The sequence below is a fragment of the Molothrus aeneus genome, chromosome 8 (assembly GCF_037042795.1).
Source record: "Molothrus aeneus isolate 106 chromosome 8, BPBGC_Maene_1.0, whole genome shotgun sequence".
Lineage (NCBI taxonomy): Eukaryota > Metazoa > Chordata > Aves > Passeriformes > Icteridae > Molothrus > Molothrus aeneus.
In genome coordinates, this window is record NC_089653.1 from 24415621 (window position 1) to 24440139 (window position 24519).

The 24519-nt window shown below is 42.5% G+C and overlaps 2 protein-coding genes across 2 annotated transcripts in view; one reads left to right on the forward strand and one right to left on the reverse strand.

Moving 5' to 3' along the window:
• Positions 1-11122, reverse strand: part of CFAP43 (cilia and flagella associated protein 43) — a 43080-nt gene extending 31958 nt beyond the window's left edge. Inside the window, exons 1-5 of the mRNA XM_066555164.1 lie at positions 10836-11122; positions 8710-8963; positions 7801-7897; positions 4893-5060; positions 3846-3996 (exon numbers count right to left, since the gene is read on the reverse strand). Coding sequence (XP_066411261.1) covers positions 3846-3996; positions 4893-5060; positions 7801-7897; positions 8710-8963; positions 10836-11122 — 957 coding nt within the window. The remainder of the gene's footprint in view (positions 1-3845; positions 3997-4892; positions 5061-7800; positions 7898-8709; positions 8964-10835) is intronic.
• Positions 11123-13780: 2658 nt separating this feature from the next.
• GSTO1 (glutathione S-transferase omega 1) lies at positions 13781-19954 on the forward strand. The gene is made up of 6 exons (XM_066554936.1): positions 13781-13926; positions 14031-14139; positions 15598-15820; positions 16822-16923; positions 19054-19160; positions 19418-19954. The coding sequence occupies exons 1-6, from the start codon at positions 13893-13895 to the stop codon at positions 19569-19571; spliced, it is 729 nt and encodes a 242-aa protein (XP_066411033.1). The 5' UTR covers positions 13781-13892; the 3' UTR covers positions 19572-19954.
• Positions 19955-24519: the final 4565 nt, after the last annotated feature.

Below are 24519 nucleotides of genomic sequence, written 5' to 3' on the forward strand. Positions count from 1 at the left end.
TTATCTTATCGTAGAATCCAAATTGCTCTGTAAAACAGCTTTGTCAACCTTTGTGTCATCTGCAAATAAGTGCTAGAAATATCCCTGACCTGGACTTCCCATGTGCCTTGAATTTCATTTTGCTAAAATAACTCTCATAAATCTGTCCTTCATAAAACAGGAAGAACAGAACTTCTCCAGCAAATATTATTAAAGACAGAGTGGCCTGCTCAGATACAACAGTAACAGAGGTCATAAAAATACCATGACAGAAAGAACCAGATTAAAGAGAATTCAGGGAGGGTAAGAGGGGGACAAAAGACAAGAAAACTTTGGGAGAACATTTAAGAGAGAGGATTTAAAGCACCATGCATGTGTGCAGAAGTGGTGAGGATCACTAAACAATATGATGGATGAAAAAAAAGAAGGTTCTATGTATGATTCTGTAAAAAACCTGCTGTCTCACTAGAGGTTCTATAAAAAGAGAAAATATGGATGGACTTGTGATGAAAGCATAGGACAGATATCCATAAGTACCTATATTTCATTAGCAAAATATACCAAGCCCTTGTTATATGATTCTGGGTAAGTAACTTACATTCTATTTATTTATGCCTACAAAGCATTTTTAGTTTCTCAGGGGAAAAATGTTACAGGAATAAAGTATATTAATATTTACTTTATAAATCAGATATGGCTGACAGTAACAAATTTATAGCAAATAGGGCTTTACATCACCCAGAAAAACATCTAATATAGGCATTTTCACTGATTTTATAAGGCTTGAACATCAAATCTTTGGGAAGGTTGTAACTGAACTTCTGCAAAACAGAAGCTTTCTGGGTAAACACAATTTCTGCAGTGTTCCTTTGTATCTTCTGCCATGACTGCCTTTACACATAAAAATATGCTAAGCCTAGGATGAGATTATGTAAATCCCCAACCAGGTTGCTTCTTGGACTGTACAATAGTACAATGGTGCATAGTAATAGTAATAGTAATAGTAATAGCAATAATAATAATAATAATGCTGTCTTTCTTTGACTTCTCCCTTTTTGAGTAGCACCTCATCAGGGGAAAAAAATCCATGATGGATCCTTGCCACAAAAAGTTTTATAAAAAGACAATGGAATAAAATTGGTGCTAGAGATGAAATGGATTCAAGTGGGCTTGACTGTCCCACTCTGCTCTGCACTGGGGCTGCCTCACCTTAAGTATTGTGAGCAGTTTTGGTCACTGCAATATAACAAGGATAATAAACTATTAGAGAGTATCCAAAGGAGGGCTAGGAAGATATTTAAGGCTCTAGAGGGGGAGCTGTATAAAGAGCAGCTGAAGTCACTCGGTCTTTTCAGCCTGGAGAAGGAGACAGAGGGGAGACCTCACTACAGGTACAACTCCCTTGTGAGGGCAAGAGCAGGGCCAGACACTGATCTCTGCTCTGTGGTGACAGTGACAGGACCAGAGGGAATGGCCTGTACCAGGGAGGTTTAGGTTGGACATTAGAGAAAGATTCTTCACCAGAGGCTGGCTGGGCATTGGAAGAGGCTCCCCAGGAGGAGGTCACAGCACCAAGGCTGACAGAAGTTCAAGAAGTGTTTGGACAACACTCTCAGGGTGACTCCTGGGGATGGTCCTGAGCAGGGCCAGGAGTTGGACTCGATGATCCTTGTAGGGCCCTTCCAACCCAGCACATTCTGTGATTCTGTGGTAAAGCACATGTAGAAAACTCTGATCTAGAAAAATCTCATGCAAGGAAGAAAAGGATGGAAAGCTGTGGGATATTTCAATCCTTTCCCTCTGCTGCCCCACTGTGGTTACACTTGGGTGAATAGCCAGCTTCAGTACATGGCTCTGGAGCATGGAACACTGACACACCTCCAAGAGGCAAACAAGAACACTGGGCTTGCTTTTCAGTGCTGGGGTGTTGGAAAGAGGTGCTTAACTTGACAGCACAATCACAAGCATGTGATTTCCCTCCAGTGTCAGGGCTTAGAAGATCTAAGAGGGCTCAGTTTTTCGGCTTGGTTAGAGATGGAGTTTATGTGCACAGGCATGCGTGGAGGAGAGAATTAGTGCTGGAAGGCACAATAAATTCAACTCCTAAAAAAAATTACTCAGCTACCATCTCCTGGAGCAAGGTGAAAACATGCCAGAAACAGATTCATTACCTCCCAGTGTTAAACTGTGAGTGTAGAACCTCACAGTTTAGTACACAGGAAACAATATACCACCACCACCATGATAAAAGGGACAAGAGCCTATATTTCTGAAAAAAAACCCATTTCATTACTAAACAACTTCTTCATTACCTACCAATACTGGCAACCAAAATACACCCATCTAAGAAAACTGGACAGTAAATAACTATCAAAATATTAACCATATAATTTGAAAGAAAATGAAATCTTCAATGAAGACTATTAGAACAGTTTACTCTTACTCCAGAAATATTTCTATGGATAAGGAGAACGTAATCACAATGAAGGTGCTAAAAAGAAATCTAGGTTTTTCTGAAGGCAGCTGGGAATGCAAAAACCCTATAGAGATCTCTAGTACATATATCTAGCATGGCTGAAAGGATAAACTTTTCAATGTGGAAAAGCCCCCAACGTGGTTCTGCAAGTTCAGGCATAAGAACTTACCTACCACTACTGCACAGCATGGCATCTATTCAAGGACAAATTCTATTAAGCCCCAAAGACCTAACACAGGAACTGTTTTTTCTCCAATACTTCTTATAATTCACTTTACAGAATAAAGAACAAAGTGGGTTTTGCAGAGTTCATCATCTGCACATGACCTAAGAGGCAGTAAGGCAGAAGAAAACGGCAAGGCCCCAGATGAGCGTATATTATCTTCCCTTTCTATGTTCTAAGTGATCTCAAATATGAACAGTTCACATGTATTTAGAATCAATAAACAATTTTTTTATAGTTCTTGATTGATTGTCCTGAAAACCATAGAAAACTAGTTACACAGTTAAAAACCTCTACCATTGTGAAAGCACGAAGCAACAAAAAGATGATGAAGCCAGGAAAACATAATTTCCTGTTTACTTTTTGACTCTACTTTGTACACTAATATAGAACATCCATTTGTCCATTGAGCAGTATACAATGCCAGTGTCATCTTATGCATGCCAGTTTTGGTGTCTCATATACATCACAAGCCACCAAATAGAAATCAATGGTCTTAATCTAAGAAGAGAATCCCAGATTTGCAAACTAAATGTTTTCACACTTCTAGCTGGAAGTCATGTGAAAGTAAATTTCAAACAAAATGAGAAGAGTTTTGAAGCCTCTAAAAAGAGGCACCTCAAGGGAGGATAAAAAGTAAATAATCAAATACAAGTGAGACAAATGGCAAGGTCCAACACTTACAGTGGTATGGGAATGTATTTCAGAAGCAGGGGTTTCTGTCTGGAAAAAAGCCTTCAATGTTTTCATAGCTTGAAATATTTTCAATGTCAAAAAGAAAGCAATCCCAAAGGGAAGTAAGGATATGTGATGGTTACCATCAGTTTAGCATGGGAGTAAGTTTTCCAGTTTTCAGCAGGTCATTTTAGCTTGGGCACAGTTAAATGCTGACACACTTCATACTGCTTCTGGGACAGAGATTCAAACCTCCACTGCACAGATTTATGCTAGGAGCTATGTAAAACATCTCAACACTGCACTATGCAGCAGCATTGTGCCTTCTCAGTCTCCTGGAAAAATGGATTTCAAAAATATTGTTGAGGTAACAGATCCATTTACTGGGTTCTACCTATTTAATAAGCATTAGAATTTTGAATTTATTAACACCTATTTGTATAGAAAATATAATGACTTGCAGTAGTAAAAAGGAAAAAAATCAGTAACTACCACAAAAGTTTCTGCTTCATCTCCTTCCAGTCCAGCAATGGCTGAAATTGGCAAATCAGGGCCATAGTATGGATCATCTTTACGAGAAGGTGGGAAAAACAAATCTTCATGAGGACTCATGGCCCCCTGTTCATCAGGGAGTTCCACAGGGCTGTGAAAAGGCAAAAGACACAGTCTGAGGAGAAGAAATATCAATAGCAACCACTGATGCAAAACTGAGAAGCTGTTTTCAAAATGGGCTTTATTTCAGCAAATTGAATGGAGGGAAAGTGAGTATGCCTATGTATTTACATATGCATTCTGTAATGCTAAAAGGCAAAAACCCTTTGGTATTTTTTTCAGATCACAAATTAAGGCCTTGTTTATACTTTCATTAGTGTAACTGTGGCAATATGTTGATTACATTAATAGTTAATGAGATTAAACACAGCTGGGAAGCACAGGTTTCATATGTCAACAACTCCAACTTGAGTGGTACATGCTACTTTTCTACAAACCTCGAAACACATTTTGGCATAAATAAATTCTAGTTTTGCTGTGCTCAGTGAATTGCATTGACAGAGGCATGCTCTCTGGACCTGTAAATTAGCTACAGAAGTTGGAAATCACATCGAAAACTGATACAGCTTTTGGTACAATTTGTGATTACAACAAGATATTGTTTAACTATGCTTGTACAAATTGATCTAAATTTGATGCTTTCATAGCTACAAAAGCAATGCTCAACATAGCCATGTACAGAAAAGCAGTCCAGGCACTATCTTTATTCAGTCACACAGCTTTTGATTAACACTGCCAAAGCAGCTGATTAGTATTAGCTTCATGGTGTGCATAATCTGGTCATGTGAGTACTAAGAAATGAAATCAAAAATTTAATTCACTTGCTTGACTAGACAGATTTATAGTGGTTGTGATTTAGAAATTACTGACTGCAATATCTAGGTGAACTAAGTGGGACTAAATCCTTTGCAGATAGATGTTGCTAGTCTTTAATTATTAAAATACACTTTTAGATGTTGCTCTTAGCCTGAGGGGTGCTGCACTCACTGTCGTGTGAGGAGATGCTCGTCCTTGCTCCTTTCAACACACCAGATGGTTACAGAGGTCTCAGCAACAAAACACAGCTGCTGCCAATTCATGGGGTTAAAACTCAGAGAGGTTCCTGTTAGCCCTGGCTGAGACTCACTGCACAGGAGGATATTTTCTTGCCAGTTCCTTCATTAAGGAGAATAAAAGAAAATTAAATCCATTAAAGAGGTAAAAAACATTGAAGCCAAAGGTCTGGATGTGATTAGGACTGATGTTCAAGATCCAGTTTGGAAAACAAATAATTTGTCACTGACAAAAAATTTCTGCTGTCAAAACAGTAAGGTCCCCTTGAGAATGAAAAGGATGTAGTTAATTAGCCACACATAAAATTATTACTGCTAGAAAATTATTGAATAACTGACATTTTAGAAACATTATCAGTCACTCTCTTTTGTGAAAAGACCAATGGTCAAGAGAAATTGATTTTTTTGTCATTAGCTCCATCAGCAACAACTAAAATGGACCCAAACAATTATTCTTCAGCACCCCAGCCTTGTTTTTCCAATCTGTAACATAATGACTGTAGTGCTTGCAGCTGGAAGGTGTGATAATGAGGAAAGAAACCACATTCAGCCTCTGATTATCTATGGATTAATTACCTAGATAATACAGTAATTGTGTTGAGAGTGCAGACATACAAGCTATGGCTGCATTAACTAACTTGGCCAGAAACCAGGGCAGAGATTGTGTGGGACTGTTATGTGTAGCTAACAGAAACCTGGGAATCTGTTTTCTGCTGACTTTTTTTTTGTCCAGTATAACCTATTTTATGACCTCCTCATCTATTTTTAATATTTTTCAATATTCAGATTAATATCTGACGGAATTTGCATTTTTAGGTGCTATCCAAGAACTGATTAACAACATTTGAAGAAAATGGTTAAAACCATTTTTTACTTTATTGGACAATCTCTCTGACTGTTAATCTAAATAACATTTATAGCTTTAGTATTTGTCATTATTGCTGAGAGGAGAAATGTAAAATGCATACACTGCTGTAAATAGATTCAGTATAATCCCTTAGCCTGGCTGTAAAAAATTCACTCACAGAAATGATCACGAAGCAAACAATGGTTAACATTTATAGCATATGCAAAATTGGGAATTATTCACACATATGCAGTTGCCCTCATTAAAATTAGAGGAAGCTATAAACTGCAATTCTGACTTTTACAGATATCAGCTTATCTTGCTTTCTAAAGATCTGTCAGCATGCTCTTGTCTCATACCTACCAGATAACGCCAACAGGGTTTTATAGTAGATAATTTACTAAGATCTGAAACTATGGTGAAACATGTATCTGAAAAGGAATCTGACATTAAGTTTCTCCTTTGAACAGCAAAGAATAAATATTAGAGATAAAATAGCTTTTAGTTATCCACAAGCTCTTTATATTTTGAGACTGACATCTTTCAAAACATCTCTTACACCTCTGATTCCAAACTAGCTGCTTAAAGTACTGGGGCTGTGCAATTGTCATATAGTCATGACATCTAATGCTCTACACTGTGATTTCTGACCTTTATACACACATATATCTTCAATGAATGCACAGTATAATCCAATGACAAAAATGAAGGTCCTGATTTCACAGGAAGTGAAAGTAAATTCACACAACTCTGTTCAAATTATTGCACATTCTAAGCTTAATATTCTAATGTAATTATAGTTTGTTACTAAATTCTTTGTGACTTAGGACGGTTTTTATGACAATTACCTGCTGATTGTTGTAACACGCCGATTCAAACTGGTAAAAATTTTTCGACCTGGGAAATTACTACTACTTTAAAGCATTTAAACACTTCTAGGTGTTCCTGGTTTTAAGAATAATCTAGAGAAGTCTTTCAGGATGGTGCATTTTTGTTTAAGAGCACACAATGAACACACTGGACCACATGTGTTACTTCTGCTGTAGGTGACAAGTGTGTCAGCTGTGAGGCCAGTGAGCCTTTGTTGGTTTCCAGTGTGATCTGCACAGACATCCTTCTTGAACTACTGTGTATGATCACAGCAAACATTGTTCTTCTTCAGAAGGGATAAAGAAGGGGCATCTGTAATAGTATCTACTCTCATTACTGAAATTCTGGAATTCCAGAAGTTTCTGCATCTTCACTTGTACAAGAAAAGATCATCAGTAAACTGAGACTATACTGACTATTCCCTACATGTCCTCACTTGCCTCTCTCCTACTCCACCCTCCACATTTATTTTGAAGTGCTCAGACTCCACAGTCAATGGGAGCTTGCTGGCAATGAAGGCAAGAGCAGGACTGTATTTTATAGTACAATTAAAACATTAAATATTCTACCTTTCTGTATCTGCACTGCATTATATAATACTTCACATCAATGAACAGAAAATTGTGATCTAACCCAGTGATCCAAGTTTGTGTAATCACTGAGCAAAATTATAAGCCAGAACTAAGATCAAGCAAAAGTAATTAAGAGGACCACTGAACAGTCCAGGGGGACAAACCAGTGCCAATCGGCTTTAGAACCCTTTTCCTCTTTTCAGCAGGCAACTTTCTTCCACAACCAGCATGGTGCTCACCCTCCAACAGTGAACAGATAATTAACTGATGCTGTAGGCTCTGGAAACACTCCAAAAAACAAAATTTGGAAGAAGGTGAAAGATAACTTTGCTACAGCTTACAGCCATTTTGACTAGTGTCTACTAATACTAGAAAATAAACAGCATTTTTGGTACAGAAAGTTTGCAGACAATGATCAGTCAGGAAAAAAAAAAGATTAAGGCAACCAGTATGTGTTCCATATTTGTTAGCTTAATCTATGCTAAAACAGTAGTCACACAAAAATATGAATTAAATACAAATGGTATAAGAGAATTTTGGTTTTTTACTCTTACCATACTGAAAGAACAAACTCTGGGATTGAAGAGTAACTGGCCAGATATGGGCCTTTAAAACTTAATGCAAGTAAGGTATAGTCCAGCTGAGCATCACCTGAAATGTAAAAATAAAGAACATGGTCTTTGATTGTCCCAGACTTTATTTTATAATACCACAGATACTCTTCTCACTTCCTTTATATCCATTTAACTCTTTAAATATTCTTCAGGCCCTTGATTTCTTTGCTTCACTGCAGATTATTCTTTTGATTTGATAATAAAAATGCTCCCTATGTATTACTGCTTGGATTTTTTTCAATTTCCTTTCCAGTAATACCTTGAAATTGTAAAGTATTTTTCCCCATGTCCCATGAAATCCTTTGCAGTCATACTTTTATTCAAATACATGAAAAAGCAAGTATCATGATCCTTATTTAAATGGCAAGGGAACTGAAGCATGAATAGGGTAAGCAACTAAACCAAGGAGAGAAATTACATGAAGCAGGCAAAACCATACATTAGATTCTGAACTCCAAAGTTTAACTGCAAGAATCCTCATCCCTCACATCCTGGATTTCTCATCTGGCTTTCAGCAGTCTGCTTGGGAGTCTACTGCAGTATGATTTTATTGCTTATTCTGACTACATTTTCCTAAAACTAATTCCATTTAACTCCTTTTCTTTTCCTTTTAAATTAACGTCATTATGTATGGCCATATTCCTCCCTATCTTAAACCTAAATAAAAGTAGTGCAGTGGAAAATTCCTTGCACTGCTTTCCATGAATCTTTTCATGAGAAAGGACATGTGACAGGGACAAACATCCCTGGTTTTAAAGTCTCATAAAAAGGCCCCACAACTTCAGAAACTGATGATTAAATATTGTTTTAATGAAACGATGATGATGATGAGGGTAACCACATCACTACCTTTTAATTCTGTCAGTTTTCTCAGTTCTGGAAAAGTGTAGATGTGTATGAGGGGATTCAGCTGCCGGTCAGAAAAAGCCACCACTTGGCTGCTGGCACTTGCTGCAAAGGCTCCCACCTGGCCATTCTGGCACTGCACTGCTCTTGTCTTCTTTGTTTCGATGTCCAGGAAGAGGATGTAATTACCACAAGGGTAGCAGACAGTTTGATTGTTGACAAAGGCCAAGCTCTTGTTTGAGAACCCCTGAACCCAACTGCAAACAGAGTAACTGAATGTTAAAACAGGCGTCAGACACACATTTCTCAAAATACTGTGCAAAAGGGAATGCCTAAGTTACACTGAACTGATGACTGGGATTCGTTAGACTCATCCTCATACCAGTGTTGCAAAACCACAACAACTAAGATCTGGTATTATGAGTCACTAGTTCACTGTTTCCAAAAACCTACAGTCACAAAATGCACAAAGGACTGGCATAAGAACATGGAGAGATGCTTTTATTTCTTTCAGTTTTCACTAAAAAGAAAGTCAGCCAAGTTCACAGGCTCTGGTTTCACATATCCCTGCAGAGGGTATAACTTTATTTGAAAGAATTGCATGGGTAGGATCTGTACTTGGGACCCAATTGTGTTTGCTTAACCTTTTTGCACTTTCATAGTTCATCTCATACACATAAAATAAAAGATAAAAAGGTACAGCTTCTGTTTATATGAAGCAAACCAGGAGGACTGTTCTGCTTTAAAGACTCCAGTACTTTAACATGGTAAAACTCTGGAATGTAAACAGGATGTGTTACACAAGGACAGAAATAAATTACTGACAAGAGGACTCTGTTTATGAGCTTACAACATGTCAACAAATTCATAACTGCTAGCAGATGTTTTTATTTTTCAAAAAGTGTGTGGACAAACATCAGGGTGCTCTTACCAAAGGGATTTGCATTTACCACCAAATGAGGATGTCAGTTCAGCCTGCTGGTACCATGGCAGGAAAGCTCCAGCAGTGTAACATATACTCTCTGTGTACAACATTGCTGTTAGCATTCTCCCTTTGAATTATTATTCAGAAACATCCCATCTCTGCTCTTTTTCCAAATTAGAGAATTTGACTGGGAAAGACCTTGTTCTCTGCAATGACCAGAAATATTTTTATGTTTCTTTCACAAACATAAGTCAGTCATAAAATCAGCTCAGTTGCTGATCTGTTGTACTCTTCAGAGAAGATGGTACTAAAGCCTCAGCACTCTCATACTTAGGAATGCCTTAAAATTGCTGGTCTTGAGATAAATTTATTTCCAGCAATAACTTCCCATTATCTTTTCTGAGGAATTTCTTCTCTTGGCTTCTTTTGCTACATTGGAGTCAAGTGGAGCCAGAGAGGAGTGGGAGCCCTGACAATGTGCTTGTGGAGATGAGCTGAAAGCCATAGCAACAGAGGAGACATTTCAGCTGACAATGTTTTTCTGGGCCTTCCTTCATACAAGAACAGGCTGTATGGAGTGCCATGGCACATGAGACCTGTCTGAACACCCTTACAGAACTAGCTCTGTGCTTTTCTGCAACATTAGCTCTGAATCAGGGGAAATGAAGTATTCCTAACTTCTGTTTCCAGAGGGAAAATGGAATCTAGAAAACTTGTACGCAGGGATAAATTAATGGGGGTGACAGTGCAATTTATCATTATTTATCATTATTATACATCCAGTAAAGGCATAGGGGGACAAGGGTTCAGGCTGTTAAATATTAAAGAGATAGATAGATAGATAGATAGATAGATAGACAGACAGATGCATAGACAGACAGAAAGGAAAGGAAAGGAAAGAAAGAGAGGAAAGAGAGGAACTACTGTGCGAGCAACCAGGCACTGGAACAGGTTTTTTTCAGACAGGCTGTGGAGTCTCCTCACTGGAGCTCTCCCAGAACCGTGTGGATATAATCGCACGCACCATGCTCTGGGATGACCCTGCCTGAGCAGGGAGTTTGGGTCAGGTTTACCACTGCGGTCCCCTGGGCCGCCCCATTCCGTGATCCTGCCATCCGCGCCCGTGCTTCTCTCTCTCCCCGCGCGCTGTCCTGACAGACCCCGACAGCGCAGCCCCCCCTCCCTGTGTGACCGCTCAATTCACGGAGCCGCCGCGGGCTGAGCACAGCTGAGGACACGGCGCCCCCCAGGCGGGTCAGGAGCGTGTGGGCGCGGTGCCGCCGCCCCCACCTCACTTCCAGGGCGGCTCCCTCCGCGCCGGGTCCCGCCGAGCTCGGCCCCGCCGCCATCCCCGCCGCCGCCGCCGCGGGACCCCCGCGCCCTGGCAACAGCAACGGCGCCCGCCATTGGCCGGGCTGGGAGCACGCAGCTGATTGGCCCGCGCCCCTGCGCCAGCCAATCAATGAGCACGGGCGGGTATTTAAGAACCATGTGGGGACATGGCCTCTTATCTGAGGCGTGAGAAGCGTGAGTGGTCCTGCTCGAGCTCTTATTGTTGATAAGCTGGGGTAGTTCTGCCCCGAGCTACTGATATAATCTGTGCCCTTTCACCTGGGCAATCATTGCTGCTGAATCAAGTGTAGGGGTGTATCAGCCTTGGGAGAGAGTCTGTGGGTTCCATGTCTTGGTCATCCTGCGTGTCCCTGCATCTCATCCGGTGCCATCTGCCTGTCTCTTTGCAGGACAGCTGTACCTATTTTCCCATTGTGTCTTTCTGCAGTCACCATCCCTAAAGGTATTCAGGAGGGGTCTGGATCTGGTGCTGGGTGATGTGATTTAGGGGTGATTTGATGATCTTGAATGTCTCTCCCAACCTTGATGATTCTGTAATTCCACAAGGTACAAAAGTTCTTCTTGGATTCTGTGCAATAAAGCTCCTGAAGCTTCAGAGTGAGCTGAGAAGTTTTCCCCAGAAAAAAAGAGAAAATACACCTGCAGCCTTTCCTTCTGTACTTGAAGCTCTTAGCCTGGTGACACAGCAATAATCTCCAAGTATTTAAAAAATAGATTTATTTTCCTAAGGAAGGATTGTTATTTATAGTGTGTTGTTTGTGTTAGTTTGCTGTAACTTCCCTGTACAGTGGCAGTGTGCAGTTTTGCCATCCTGGTGTGTGCTCACAGTGCTAGAGGGCAATGCATGGAGAGTGGCATTTCTGCCCAGAGGCAGCAGGACAAGCCCATTCCTCACCTCCTGTCTCCACAGGCACTCTGCATGCCAGGCAACACCAGCAGAGAATGAGGAAGTGAGTTTATTTTCTTTGGTACTTCTGAGGGCCTATTGCAGCATGTGGGTCTTGTGATGCTGGTTTGAGTTCCTACATGCCTGTCTCCAGGCTGTGGGCTAGAAGACTGCCTGTGTGTTTCATAATCGCTATGAGAAATTTCAAATTAATTTTCTCTATTTTCATCACACAAAATTTTGCTGAATCTTTACTAAGGATAGGTACTTAGAGGAATAAGAATTATGTCCTCTAACACAGTTGGGATTTTTTTTTATGGTAGGAGAAAATTTTGTTGGCAAAGAGCACCTTATGTACAGGTTCTGTTTGCCTAGGGCATGGCAGACTTGTGCAACAAATTACCACTCCCTTTCTGTGCTTAGCTGCTTAATATATGTATAATCAAGCAGCAGTGACTCAACAAAAATCATGTTCCTCCATTGTAATGGATAATGGTGTCAAAGTCATGGTTATGTTACTAGCGACCAGTGTTTATCTGCAGGTGAGATCACCACAGAAAATACTGGTCTTTGTGACCAGGTGTCTCCAGTGACAAAACCAAACCAAAACAGGTAGGACTTGTCCCTTGTGTAAGCATGGATCCACTGATGGGACTGGAGAATGCTCTGTTAGCCTGGGGGTTCGACAGAGGAGTATGCATTGCCAGGATTTTCCCTCCCTTTGGCAAGAGCTGTGCCAGCCCGCTGGTCCCTACAAATTAGCTATTTCCTATTAATGTACAGTGCCAACCTGAAGATTGGTGTGTGGGGCCACAGGAAGGGAATCACTTTACCTCTGTGGTCAGAAATCGACCTGGACACTGTGTGAATATATGAAAATCATTGACAGGAAAGCACCTCCATTTCCATTTTTATACTTCAAGGAAAGCTGGTACAAGGAAGGCCCTGGTGCCCTAATCTCAAGTGAAGAGGGAGCAAAGGGATGGAGGAGACTTCAATCTGTGCTTTGGTTCTTTTGCTCTATGCACACACTGATGTTCCCACAAAGATCTTTGCAGAAGCAAGCATGAATCCTATAACTGCTCTGTAGTAATTAAGTTAGATTTAACTTTTGCTATGTTCTGTTGTTTCCTGGGTTATTTTATCTCCTCTCAGGGTTTTTATCATGAAGCAGAACAGCTGCAGGAGAGATAAACCCTTCTTGTTACCCTCAAGGTGGGGTTGGATGGGGTTTTGGAGAATGGTAGGTGATGCGGGAGGAGGCACTGAGGTGTGATGGTGTTGAGATGAGAGTGTTGACTCCATGTTTCAGAAGGCTTGATTCATTATTTTATGATATATATTACATTAAAACTATACTAAAAGAAGAAAGGATTTCATCAGAAGGCTAGCTAAGAATAGAAAAAGAATGACAACGAAGGCTTGTGACTGACAGAGACAGTCTGAGACAGCTGGACTGTGATTGGGCATTAATTAGAAACAACCACATGAGACCAATCACAGGTGCACCTGTTGCATTCCACAGCAGCAGATAAATATTGTTTACATTTTGTTTCTGAGGCCTCTCGGCTTCTCAGGAGAAAAAATCCTAAGGAAAGGATTTTTCATAAAACATGTCTGTGACACTGAGGGGATCCTGGTACCTCAGCAGCTGCTGGAGGCACTGCTTATAGATACACCTGGCCCGTGAGGTGCAGTTCAGATGAGTGTCCTGTCTCCACGGGAATGCCGGAGGTGGTTGTGCAGTTATTTGTAAACGGGGAGGGAGGGCATGGAGAGCAGCTGAGCAGTGCCTGTCCCAGCAGCGTGGGGCGGGCGGCCGGCTCAGGGAGAGACCACGGGGCAGCGCTCTGAGTCAGCAGCGGCAGCGGCGCTGCCCCGGGCGGGCAGGGAGGCAGGGAGAGAGGCGGGGCCGCACACCCGTCCCCCGCGGGCGGTGCCGGCGGCCCTGGGCCGGGCGCTGCGCAGGGGCCGTCACCGATCGGAGCCGTCACAGATCGGGGCCCATCGCGCCGTGTCGGGATGTCGGGCGATCACTCCCGCAGCCTGGGCAAGGGTAAGCGCCGCGGGCCCGGCACGGCTCTGGGGCTGGAGCGGGCCCGGCACGGCTCTGGGGCTGGGGCAGGGCCGGCGGTCACAGCCCCTGTGCTCTCCCCGCAGGCAGCGCGGCGCCGGGCCCGGTGCCCGCGGGGCTGATCCGGCTCTACAGCATGCGCTTCTGCCCCTACGCGCAGCGGACTCGCCTGGTTCTCCGCGCCAAGGGCATCAGGTGAGCTCCGGAGCGAGCGGCGGGCCTGGCTTCCTCTGTTTCCTAAATTAAACATCCCTGAACGAACTGCTTGGGAACAGGCTTCTGTGCGTGATTTGGCTCTGGAGCTTGAATGAGTCTGGTGTGTATGAAAGCAGCTGCATAAAGGCCCAAAGTAAAAACCCCAAGCTGATTTTCTTTTATAATTTTTGCGCTGAGTAAATGTGAGCAGAGACATAGCACTGTTTGTTTTTGATGCGAGTGGCTGTGAAAATTCTGGAAGCTATGGATATTCAGTTGTTTTTGTTGTGTCGCTGCCCAGCAAAACACACTAGAGAGTGAATGACCTTTTTAAAAAGGAAATGTACCGTGTTCCTATAACTTTGTCTCATTCTTGTGCTGTAGTAAGTTAATAAAATTCAACGTTTGTGTTTGTTTCTTTTTCAAGATAGCCATTTCAGCATTCTTGAATGGTGTCTAATGTCTCCCTCAGGCACAAATTAAAATTAACCATTTTTTCCATCTTTTTTCTGACTCTGCCAAGTCCAAGGCCTACCAGTGGTTTGTTAACCAACACAGGGCTTGGAGTTCATGTTGGAACAGGGAATGCTAACAGGTCTCTTAAAAGTAAGATGAGAGTTGAGTTAGTTCATTTTGTTTTTTACATGGATGTTTTGGTTTTGACAGAGTAGATGCAATAAAACCACTGGGTCAGTTTAATTCTGTTTTTATTTAGTGTCTTTGGACTGATGTTGGAGCTGGAAGGTTTGTTGTAGCATAGTGATTTTGGAGGGGTTTTATGGCTACCTAGATGTGATAGTTGCCTTCTGGTAAGTACTCAGTTGTTTTGAAGGCTCAGCTATGTTTAGCAGACCTTTGGGCTTAATAGGAATTTTCAGGGGTCACACACACGACTCAGCATATAACTTCTGTTTTTTAAATATAGACGTATTTCCCATGTATTTTTTTAATCAATATCTATTTGCCTTTACCCTAAGCAGTTGTTCCTTATGAGGCCATAGGTTGGGAAGATAAGTAGGAAGGATGCTCTCCTGATTTGTTCTTTGGTGTAAGGGCAGGTTAAGGTTCAGATGCATTTCTTAATTGGGGTGTAGCTCATTTGCAGTTAACTGCTTCTTTCTTAGACTGCCCCTGAACTCACATGTGATAAGTGTGCTGGGTTCTAATTTTTGTTTTTAGCTTGTTAGTTATGTGCTTGTTAAACTAATAAAAGACATGCATGCAGTCTGCAGACAACTCATTGCAAGTCAGTGCATGCTTTCTCCAGCAAAGTGTGGCAGTACTTGTGTGTCAAAGGATTAGTCCTGCAAACAGCTTCAAAGAAAACAGGGGAGTACAGGGGCTTGGGGTTGAGCCTCTCAAGTACTGAACTCTTGAGGTGACTGCATTTCACCAGGGAATGGGGTGGACTGGAGCAGAACTGAGCCTGTCTGGGTCTTGTTTCTTTTGCCCTTTTAGCCATGAAGTAATCAACATCAATCTGAAAAACAAACCTGAGTGGTACTTTGAGAAGAACCCCTCTGGGCTGGTTCCTGTTCTGGAGACCAGCAAGGGCCAGCTGATCTGGGAGTCCCCAATCACCTGTGAGTACTTGGATGAAGCATTTCCAGGGAAGAAGCTGATGCCTTCAGACCCCTATGAGCGAGCTTGTCAAAAGATGCTCTTGGAAGACTTCTCAAAGGTACTGTGTGATCAGAGTGGGACTGTTTCTGACTTCACCATTGCACCAAAAGCTGCACTCTCTTGCTGATGCTGCTTTCATCCTTGAAGGCAGGTTTTGTGTCTGGGATGAGCATTTAAATAAGCAGAGGGGATATTTGGGGCCTTTTGCTGTGAGCATATACAATCCACTGTGTCTCTGAATTGCTCCCAGAATTATGTGCAAGGTTGGATGCAGGAAGGCATCCAAGCAAGTGCAACTTTGTATGACTGAGGTAGGGTTTTGAGCATCCTACAGTAGAGCAAAGGTTAGCAGACCAAGAGAGCCAAATATGTGAGACCTGGCAAGTGACAATTGCTGTATTTTATTCTGGTCCTTTCTGGAGGAAGTACTGAATAAGGAATGCAGGATGTGGGAAGTGCCTGACTGAGAGAGCCTAAAACCATGGACAGGAGATGGCACGTGGCTGTAAACATGGGACTTGTGTAGGGAGGCTGGTTTTGGCTCTTATTTGGGGTTGGAGCTGGCTGACTGGAATTAACCTCTCTGTACATTCAAACATATAAAGCATGTGATTTGAGGAGTCTAGGAAGTAAAAGAAGTCACATGGATATGAGACAGGAGAGAAAGAAACAGAAGATGCAAAGGGTGTGGACAAAGAAAGGGAATAAAAGAGAGAATGTATTTGCAACAGCCCTTTGTAAATAGACTGAACGGAAAGAGGGAAGTGTGTTGCAAGAAAGAAAATGTGCAGATAGGAAACACTTTTCACTATTCTCTTCTTATTACAAGACTAAAGTTCATTACTGTTTGTGTTAATTCTTCCTCTAGGCTTTTGCTTGCCTTTTATGAAGCATAGAAGATTTTTATCAGCAGATTTTATGTAGCTCTTTAACGTCAAATCTCTTAAGATTTAATTTGCATTTAATATCTTAACATCTAAGTTAACATTTAAAGTTTTGAGTGGCTAACTTGTATTCTTGTATAGGTGCATTAAAAACTTTATACTTTCCTTTGTATAGATAACATCCTTGCTTTTCAAGCATGTTTTGGCAGTCAAAGATGGACAGGACACCACTGCACTGAAAGCAGAGATTGCTGAAAAGTTTGGCAAACTTGAAGAGGTGAGAGTATTTCATGATAACAAGGAGGTTGCCAGCCTTTATATGTTCCCTTTTTTTCCTTTCATGCTGTGGCATTTGGTGGTAGATCTCTCATTTAGTTGGTAGTTATCACAAGAAACAATCTCTCAATTTATTACCCTCAGCCCAGGATGCACAATGGCACCATTGGAATAAATTTCAAGGACCAAAAATAGTTAAACTAAACTTTATCTAATGATAAAGACTGTAGACTTGTAGAGAGTTTTGAATTTGAACAACCACTGCTGTTGTCTTGGATATCTGTGTTCTGCTCTAAGTGAAGGAGACCTTGCAGCATGTACAAAGAGCAAGGGCTGAAGAGTCTGAGCTGCTGAAAAGCATCTGTGCTGAACCCAACCAGTGCAGGTACCTTGGTGATGACATAAAATCTTGTTCATTCTAGAGCTTATCTTTGGGGGTGGGTGGAAGCAGAATGTAATGTATGCTTTGTAGAAATCCAACCCTGGACCATGTTCTGCTACTGGTGGTGTAATGCAAGTTCAGTGGAGCTCCAGGAAATGTCAGGGGGCTTTGATGCTGTGTTAGCCACTTGACAGTCCGTGTCAGTAATGGTTCTTGGCTGATCTGAACAGCTGTTGCACTTGTCTCTGTCATGAGTCCATTCCTTCTGTCTTTAGCATCCACAGCCAATGCTTGAGTGGATCAATGAAGAACAGTTCCTCCAGGGTATTTCTGTTCTGGTGCAAAGCTGCCAATAACCTTTCACTTCTTTCCTAGTTCTCCTAACAGTCCAGTGCATTCTGCTTTCCCATCCCCTTGGGCTGCCAAAACACAATTGTTTCCAGGGTAGTCTTGCCCATCTGGTCAGACTGAGGCTGGAGTAGTGCAGATGACGAGTTCCTGGGGGAAGTTGTGTGTTTCACTTCCCTGAAATACAGATGTATTAAACATTAGGGAAGGATTAACCTTCTTCCTGCTTGATTAATACTGCAAAATAACTTGCTGTTCCTTCATTGTCTCCATTTTACTATACCCTGAATGATTTTACAGCAGCAGCTGATGGTCAGCTGTGAATAGGTGGCTGAAACAGAGCCATGCAAACTTCCCTCAGTGTATTGCAAGAGATATTCCAGAGGGGAAGTACTTTGGAACACTTCTGTATTTTGATTTCTGCTGCCCGACAGAGGGGGCTGTGTTCCCATCGCTGCCCCTGTGCAGCTGCTGGTTGTGTTCTGCCAGACACCTGGGAGCTCAGATAGCTCCATGCTTCCTGAAGGGCTGCATCAAGATTTCTACTAGATCATGGGGGTTATGGACAGGGAGTAAATGCCATATGAGTGTACAGGGGGCGTGTGTTCAAAAAGACCAAGACTTGTAAGGTCTTTTGAGCTCCACCTTTAAAACACCAGAGTGCCCAAAAATAGAGCCACTTATGAATCTAGAGCCACTTATCTAGCTCTGGGGAGTCATTTAAAGCACATTAAACTTGGGTAACCATGGCACTTAAAAATGTATCAGAGTCATAAATGTAACAGGAGAGCTTGCCTCATGCTTTGTGGCCCTGCTTTCTGTGCTGAGCTGTGAGGAGGATCTCTTTCTGGTGTAAGTTACACTTGCTTCCTGTTGCCTTTGCACCTGGAATCAAATGCAGTTTGAGATGTAATGTTAGAAATGCTTCCCTGACACCACTTGGCCTCAGCTGCCATGGGAGGAGAGTCCCTGCTAAAATGGTGCTCTAATTTAGCAGGATGATTAATTTAGCTGGATTTATTGCTCAAGAAATGAATGTTTGCTGCTGTGCTTGATTAGTCTGTGCCATTTATGCTTTATGACAAGCAAGAAATCACAAACATTCTGAGCTAAGCTACTCTTTGTGCACATGCTGCAGCTTGTTAGTGGTTCATATTTTGTGACAGATTTTGAATCTCTGGAGAAGAGCTGGGCTGAGTTTGTGAAATAGCAGCTGTAGTATTAATCTTAACTATACTGACTCTGCTAATACTGCATGCACAAGAGAAATTTACTGTATCTCCTTCATTTGCTCACTGATCCCTGTAGTGTGCCTGCCTTCCACTGTGCAGTGGGATTTTTGTGTAGTGTTCTGCTGCACTTTTCCTTTGAGGGGCAGCTGATACCTCTCACCCTTCCCAGGTTCTGTCCAAACGCAACACGGTGTTTTATGGTGGGGACTCGGTCTCAATGGTTGACTACATGATCTGGCCATGGTTTGAACGTCTGGAACCATTCCAGCTGAAGGAGTGAGTACTTTGCCTTGCTTCTGGTGTGTTCTGAAGTGCCTCAGCATCAATATTCCTGGTGTACCCGGCAGCAATGGGCCACTCTTGGGGGCTGCTGAAGAAAGCTTGTACTGCGTTGCAGTTTTCATCCTGCTCTAAACTGGACACTTTACTGGGACAGAGAAAGTAGTAAAGTGGAATTTTTCAAGCTGTTTTGTTTCCTTGATGCCCTCCTAATTTTCCATTTGCCTTACTCAGTCTCTTCCTTTTTCCTGTAGCTCTTTGAATCACACCCCAAAGCTCCAACGCTGGATGGAGGCCATGAAGGAGGACCCTGCTATCAAGGCTACAATAACTGACCCACAGATATACAAAAATTACCTCCAGCTGTATCTGAAGAACAGCCCTGAGGCATGTGATTATGGGCTCTGAGGTGCTAGTAGGAATGTGCTGGCTGAAATGTTAGTGCTGTTTTTCAGTGTGGGAGGTCAGTGTAGTTTGGTGGGGGCTCTTCTGTGGTTGCATTCATAATGGGGAATAAATCTGTGCTGAAAAGGCTGAGAAACCTTCTGTGAACTCCACTCCTTCCTGTTGGGGGAAGGATGTGCTGGCTTCAAGCAGGAGACGGAAAGTCATTGTTGGCCATGAATATTACATAAAGGAAAATGTCTCCACTCAAAAGGTGATGGTCTGTAATCTCTGGGCTCTTTCTAGGCATTGCAGTGGGCAGTCCCTGAACTGATGCTGTTACCCGATTTAAAAATTGTAATACTTGTGTCTTGAAATTGAATAAAAAAACAAGCAATGCCTTCAAACAGTTTTTCCTTCCTGTTTCTGGGCACCTGTTAGTCACTGGACTGCTTCTAGTTTTTGTTAGATATGCTAGGAGAGTGTTATGGTTATAAGCCTTCTCTGCCCTTCTGAAGTACTGGTGTGTTTATTCTAGGTTCTAATCTAAAGGCTGGAGTAAGGAGTAAAGCCAACAAAAACAATATCCTGAGCAGAAGAACATTGCTTTTCTGTTCTCAGAATTTGAAGCATTGCTCTGCTTGTTCAAGGTGTAGGTAAAATTAGAGAGAAGAAATGAAAGGAGTTTAGTCAGAACATTGTGCTGGTGATGCCTTGCTGGTGAAGGAAAGAGTGTGTTCTGTTTCATCAGGTAAGTGGCAGGATCAGAGCTTTTTCGTTGAACATCTCTGAAGCTATCCTGTATATAGCAGTGTGGGGACAAGATTATTTGAAGCACAAGCAATCACAGGAAAAACTTCTTCCTCTCCTGTTTTTTCCTTTTTTTTTTCCTGTTCACATCTATGTCTCATTCTGATGTCAGGCAGTTCTGTATTTCTGTCAGAGCACTAGCAATCCAAACTAGCCATAATTCCAGGGGATAATCACACAGAAAGAAATAAGGCAAAGCAGAATGTCCAAAGGCAGGACCGTGGTTCCCATGGAGCTGAGGTGGTTGTCATGAGAGATGCAAGACTTCCTGTCTGCCTCCCATTGCAGTGAGGTGAGGTAGCATAGCAGAATGTGGTGGTTCATGGATTTCATGGTAATTGAGATACTGGAAGTCTCGGAGCTTTTCTAGAGGAAAAGTAGACTGATATTTTTCCTGTAATGTGTTCTGCCCTGGCATGGTAACTTTGAGGTGGTGCATGCTTCTGTAACTTCAAGTAGGAAAGAGATTTGATGAGCAGGAACTTGGTCTGTCAGCCTGTGGCTCTTGGAGGGCCTTGTTTATGCTCTTACTAGCTTTAATTCAAAGTATGCAGCTTTTCCCCTCCTGTTTATCTTTGTGGCTTTTAAACACATCTGGCACTACTTAGAAAAATAATAATTATGCTGCTGTTCCTTCTAGAATACTGTAGTTTTTAAAAGAGTTTCCAGTTGGGAAATGATGCTACACATGTTTCATAGATTGTCAGATGACCCAGAGGAAGCCAAGAGCTGTGAAGTGTTGTCAGGATGTGGATCTGGGCCCCCTTTCATTAGATGAAAGCAGGGTTTGAACTTTATAAAGCCAATGTCTCTGAAGTAGTGCTGGTGGGATCTCAGTGGCAAGCTTCCAAAAATTAACTGCAGAGCATTTTGGTTTTATTAGCAGCTCTGCTTTGTGTAGGGCTTGTTAAAAGCTGTTAGGATAGTGCTAGAAATATATTACAGTTTGCTCCAATGTGTTATATGACTGTAGTGGGAGATGTGACATTAGGGAGATCCAGTAATAGGTTAAGAGCAGAGATCAGCATCCAAAAACTGAACTGGCTCCAGCCAGACCACAGTAACCTAGAGATTGTGTTATCTGAACAGAAAGAAATGCTCTCCCCATCTTTATTTAGTGGCTGTAGTGTACCATTATAAGTGTGCTACTTCAGCAGAAAAAAAGTAAAATGAAATATTCTGCCTTATAATTTACTATTAAATATCTGTGTTCTAAATCCCCGGGCAGACAGCTGGGGTCTTGAACTCATTAGAGCACAGCAAGAAATGCAGGCCTCAGGCAAAGTTTTTAATGTGGTAATGAATATGCAATAGTGGCCCAGTCTTGAAAGGAAAAGACAAGTTATGTGGAATGGACTGGCTCTCTCCTTTCTGGGTGGATGGGTGTAAAGGAGACATTTACATTTTCAGCATTGGTCAACAGAAGAGAAAGATGGAAGTCTGTAAGGAAAGGATCAAGCAGATGAACAGCTCTCTCCTTTGGTCAGAGCTCTCCTTAAACCTTCTGTGGATCAGGTAGTACAGTAAATAGGTCTTCACTTGCCTTCTGCTCCAGGTTTTGCCCTTGAACTTGGTTAGTGCTCTTGCTTTCGAAAAAAGAGGGTGCTTGCTTGTTTGTTTTTGTTATTGTGCCACCAAATACAATTGCTAGCACAGGTTAAAAAAGATAAATTGAGTATCAAGGAAACAAGGACAGAGTCTGTCTTATAAAAATAGTGAGTTTAGTAGCATGATGGATAATAGATACTTCAGGTTAGCAAAGCATTGGGCCTTGTTCTGTCCTGCCTTTGTAGCATGTCCCTGTATCTTTACTGACATCCTTGAGATGTTTGGTACCCTCACACAAGATGTGTTCCAGTGTTTGTTCATTATAGTTTTATGGTCCCTTATATTGAAGCTAAGAGAAAGGTAGAGGGCAGCCAAGACAGGAGGAAGGAATGGGGATCCCAGGTTCTCAGATCTGGGAAGTTTTGCTGAGTTTTGGGTAAGTTGAGTGGGAACCTGGGTGAATGGGATTGCAGCTATAACAGAAGGCCCTTGCTTAGGGAAATTGTTGAGAAGTTTCTATCTAGGGAGGCATTAAAAGGGCCAGTGTTTCTTGCACCAAAAGTGGTAGAAACTGGATATACTGGTTTGAAAAGTTTCAAAATTAATGTACTACAGACACATCAAACACTTGTGTCAACTTCACGCAAATGCCTGTGGATTCGTTGCCTTTTCTAGTCAATCAAAAAGGAAGAGAAAAGGGAATCTCAACTTTTTGCTGTTTCACTTAATCTCAGATTCTTGCCATGCTTCATTTAGCAGCTGTCTGTCCTGCTCACCAGGCAGGCCTGGCTGTGAGTGCATGTGTTGGGCATGAGGTGTTGGCACAGTGTTACATGTCCTGGGACTGCTCTCCCCAGTTTTCCACTGTCATGGCATCTGTAATGTTCTCCTGCAGTAGCAGGGTTTGAGAACTGGCTGTTTGTTATCCTCTCTTCTGTCTTTACTAGTAGCCTGATTATTTCACCACTGTTCCTTGGACATGGATTTCACTTGAGAGTGGCTCATGAAAATACAGTCCCTCTAAAGTCATGCTGTCGGGCAATTTTACTAAATCACTCCCATTTTCTGTAAGATGGAAACAGTCTTTTCTACTGCTGGTCCAAAGCCAGCAGGGATGGCAGTTGCTGATTTATCTGAGTGCAGTAATGATGCCATGTGATGTCATTAGTATTTTTCCCCTTCTACAACACTTTGATTTACTAAAACACGAGTTTCAAAACTTGTCACTGAGATGCAACTGTGCTTGGGGTAGAGTGTGACAGCTGTTTAGCAGTCTGCAATAACACTGTATCTGAGTCCAGGAGGGAGTGAGAATGCAGCTGGTATGAAGGGGCGGATGTGTGGAGCCTGTTCTGTGCCTCTCACAGCATCTTCTGGTGAGCAGGAAGCAGCTTGTGAGAGCTGCAGCACGTGCTGCAGGTTTGTGTCTGAGAACCACCACCCCTGGCAAAGCTGATGGAAAAAGCCATCTCTCCAGGGGAAAGGGAGCCAGGAATAGGGGCACTGAACAGCCACAAGCTGGGTAGGGAACAGACAGTGTTTCCTGTAAGCTGCAAACCATTTGCATGAGTCACCTTTGTGACTGCACAGCAAAAGCATAGGAGGGCTGAGAAAAAATGCTGTCAGCTTCAGACTGCCTGAAGAATCAATGAGGACCAATAGAGACATTATGAATTAATACTGTCCTTCCTGCAGCTCTCTGCAGCATTCCTGCTACCCCAAAGGATGCTTTTGTGCCTTTCCTTCTGTCACTCAAACCATTCTCAGAAGGGAGCTCTCAACAAGAATGTGCTTTGGGCCAATCCACAGGTTGGAGTGTGGGTGTTTTTTTCCCCTATACATTCATCACAGAGCTCTTTTCTGTGCCTCTTTAGGCTTGGAAGCAAAGTTTGTCTCCTTGTAGTAATTAAGGTGTGGTGATTAATCAGCTGTTCGTCTTTGTGGGAAGACAGTTCTGATACAGCCTGTGCATTCAAGCCCACAGATTAGGTGCCTCAGTTCCTCTCCATATGCTTTTTGTGTCTTGGCTGTTCTCTGCTGGTCTATCTGTGCTCTGGATCAAACCTTTCACTTCCAAAGCTTTGCCAGGTGTGACTCTGGCAGGGGAGAGTGTGTGGGGCTCTGGTAGACAGCTGCATGTGGGCAAGCCTTGCTTTTCTCTAGTTTTGGATACAGGAGGTTTGTGACACTGGCATGATGTGATAGCCCTGAAGGTGAACTGAACTGGCAGGAATATCCTGCTGAGAGTGCAGAACACCTCTGTTCTGTGGGAACACCCAGGTGATGGAGGCTAGGAGGGGCTGCTCTGGATCATCTGTGCTTACAGGCACAGAACCATCCAGGGCTGCCCTGCCCTGCCTGGTGTGAGCAGGCAGGGATGAGATCTGGAACATGTTCACAAGCTACATACCATCTCCCTGAGGATTTGGGAAATCCCTCTGTGCTGTCTGATTCCCAGCAGAGGGCTAGAGAGCAAGACTGAAGGTTGGGAGCCAGGGAATGGATTTCTTGATGCACCTGGGGAGGTGAAGTGACGGATGAGTCAGGTTGTGCACTGTGGTTACTGATCCCACACCTGCCTAGCTCTGCCCCCCGGGCTCTATTGCACTGTGTG

Coding starts and splice junctions, on each gene's coding strand:
- GSTO1 (XM_066554936.1), top strand. CDS start 13,893: ATGTCGGGCGATCACTCCCGCAGCCTGGGCAAGG. Junction 14,140..15,597: donor CTCCGCGCCAAGGGCATCAG/GTGAGCTCCGGA, acceptor TTGCCCTTTTAG/CCATGAAGTAATCAACATCA. Junction 19,161..19,417: donor GAACCATTCCAGCTGAAGGA/GTGAGTACTTTG, acceptor TTTTTCCTGTAG/CTCTTTGAATCACACCCCAA.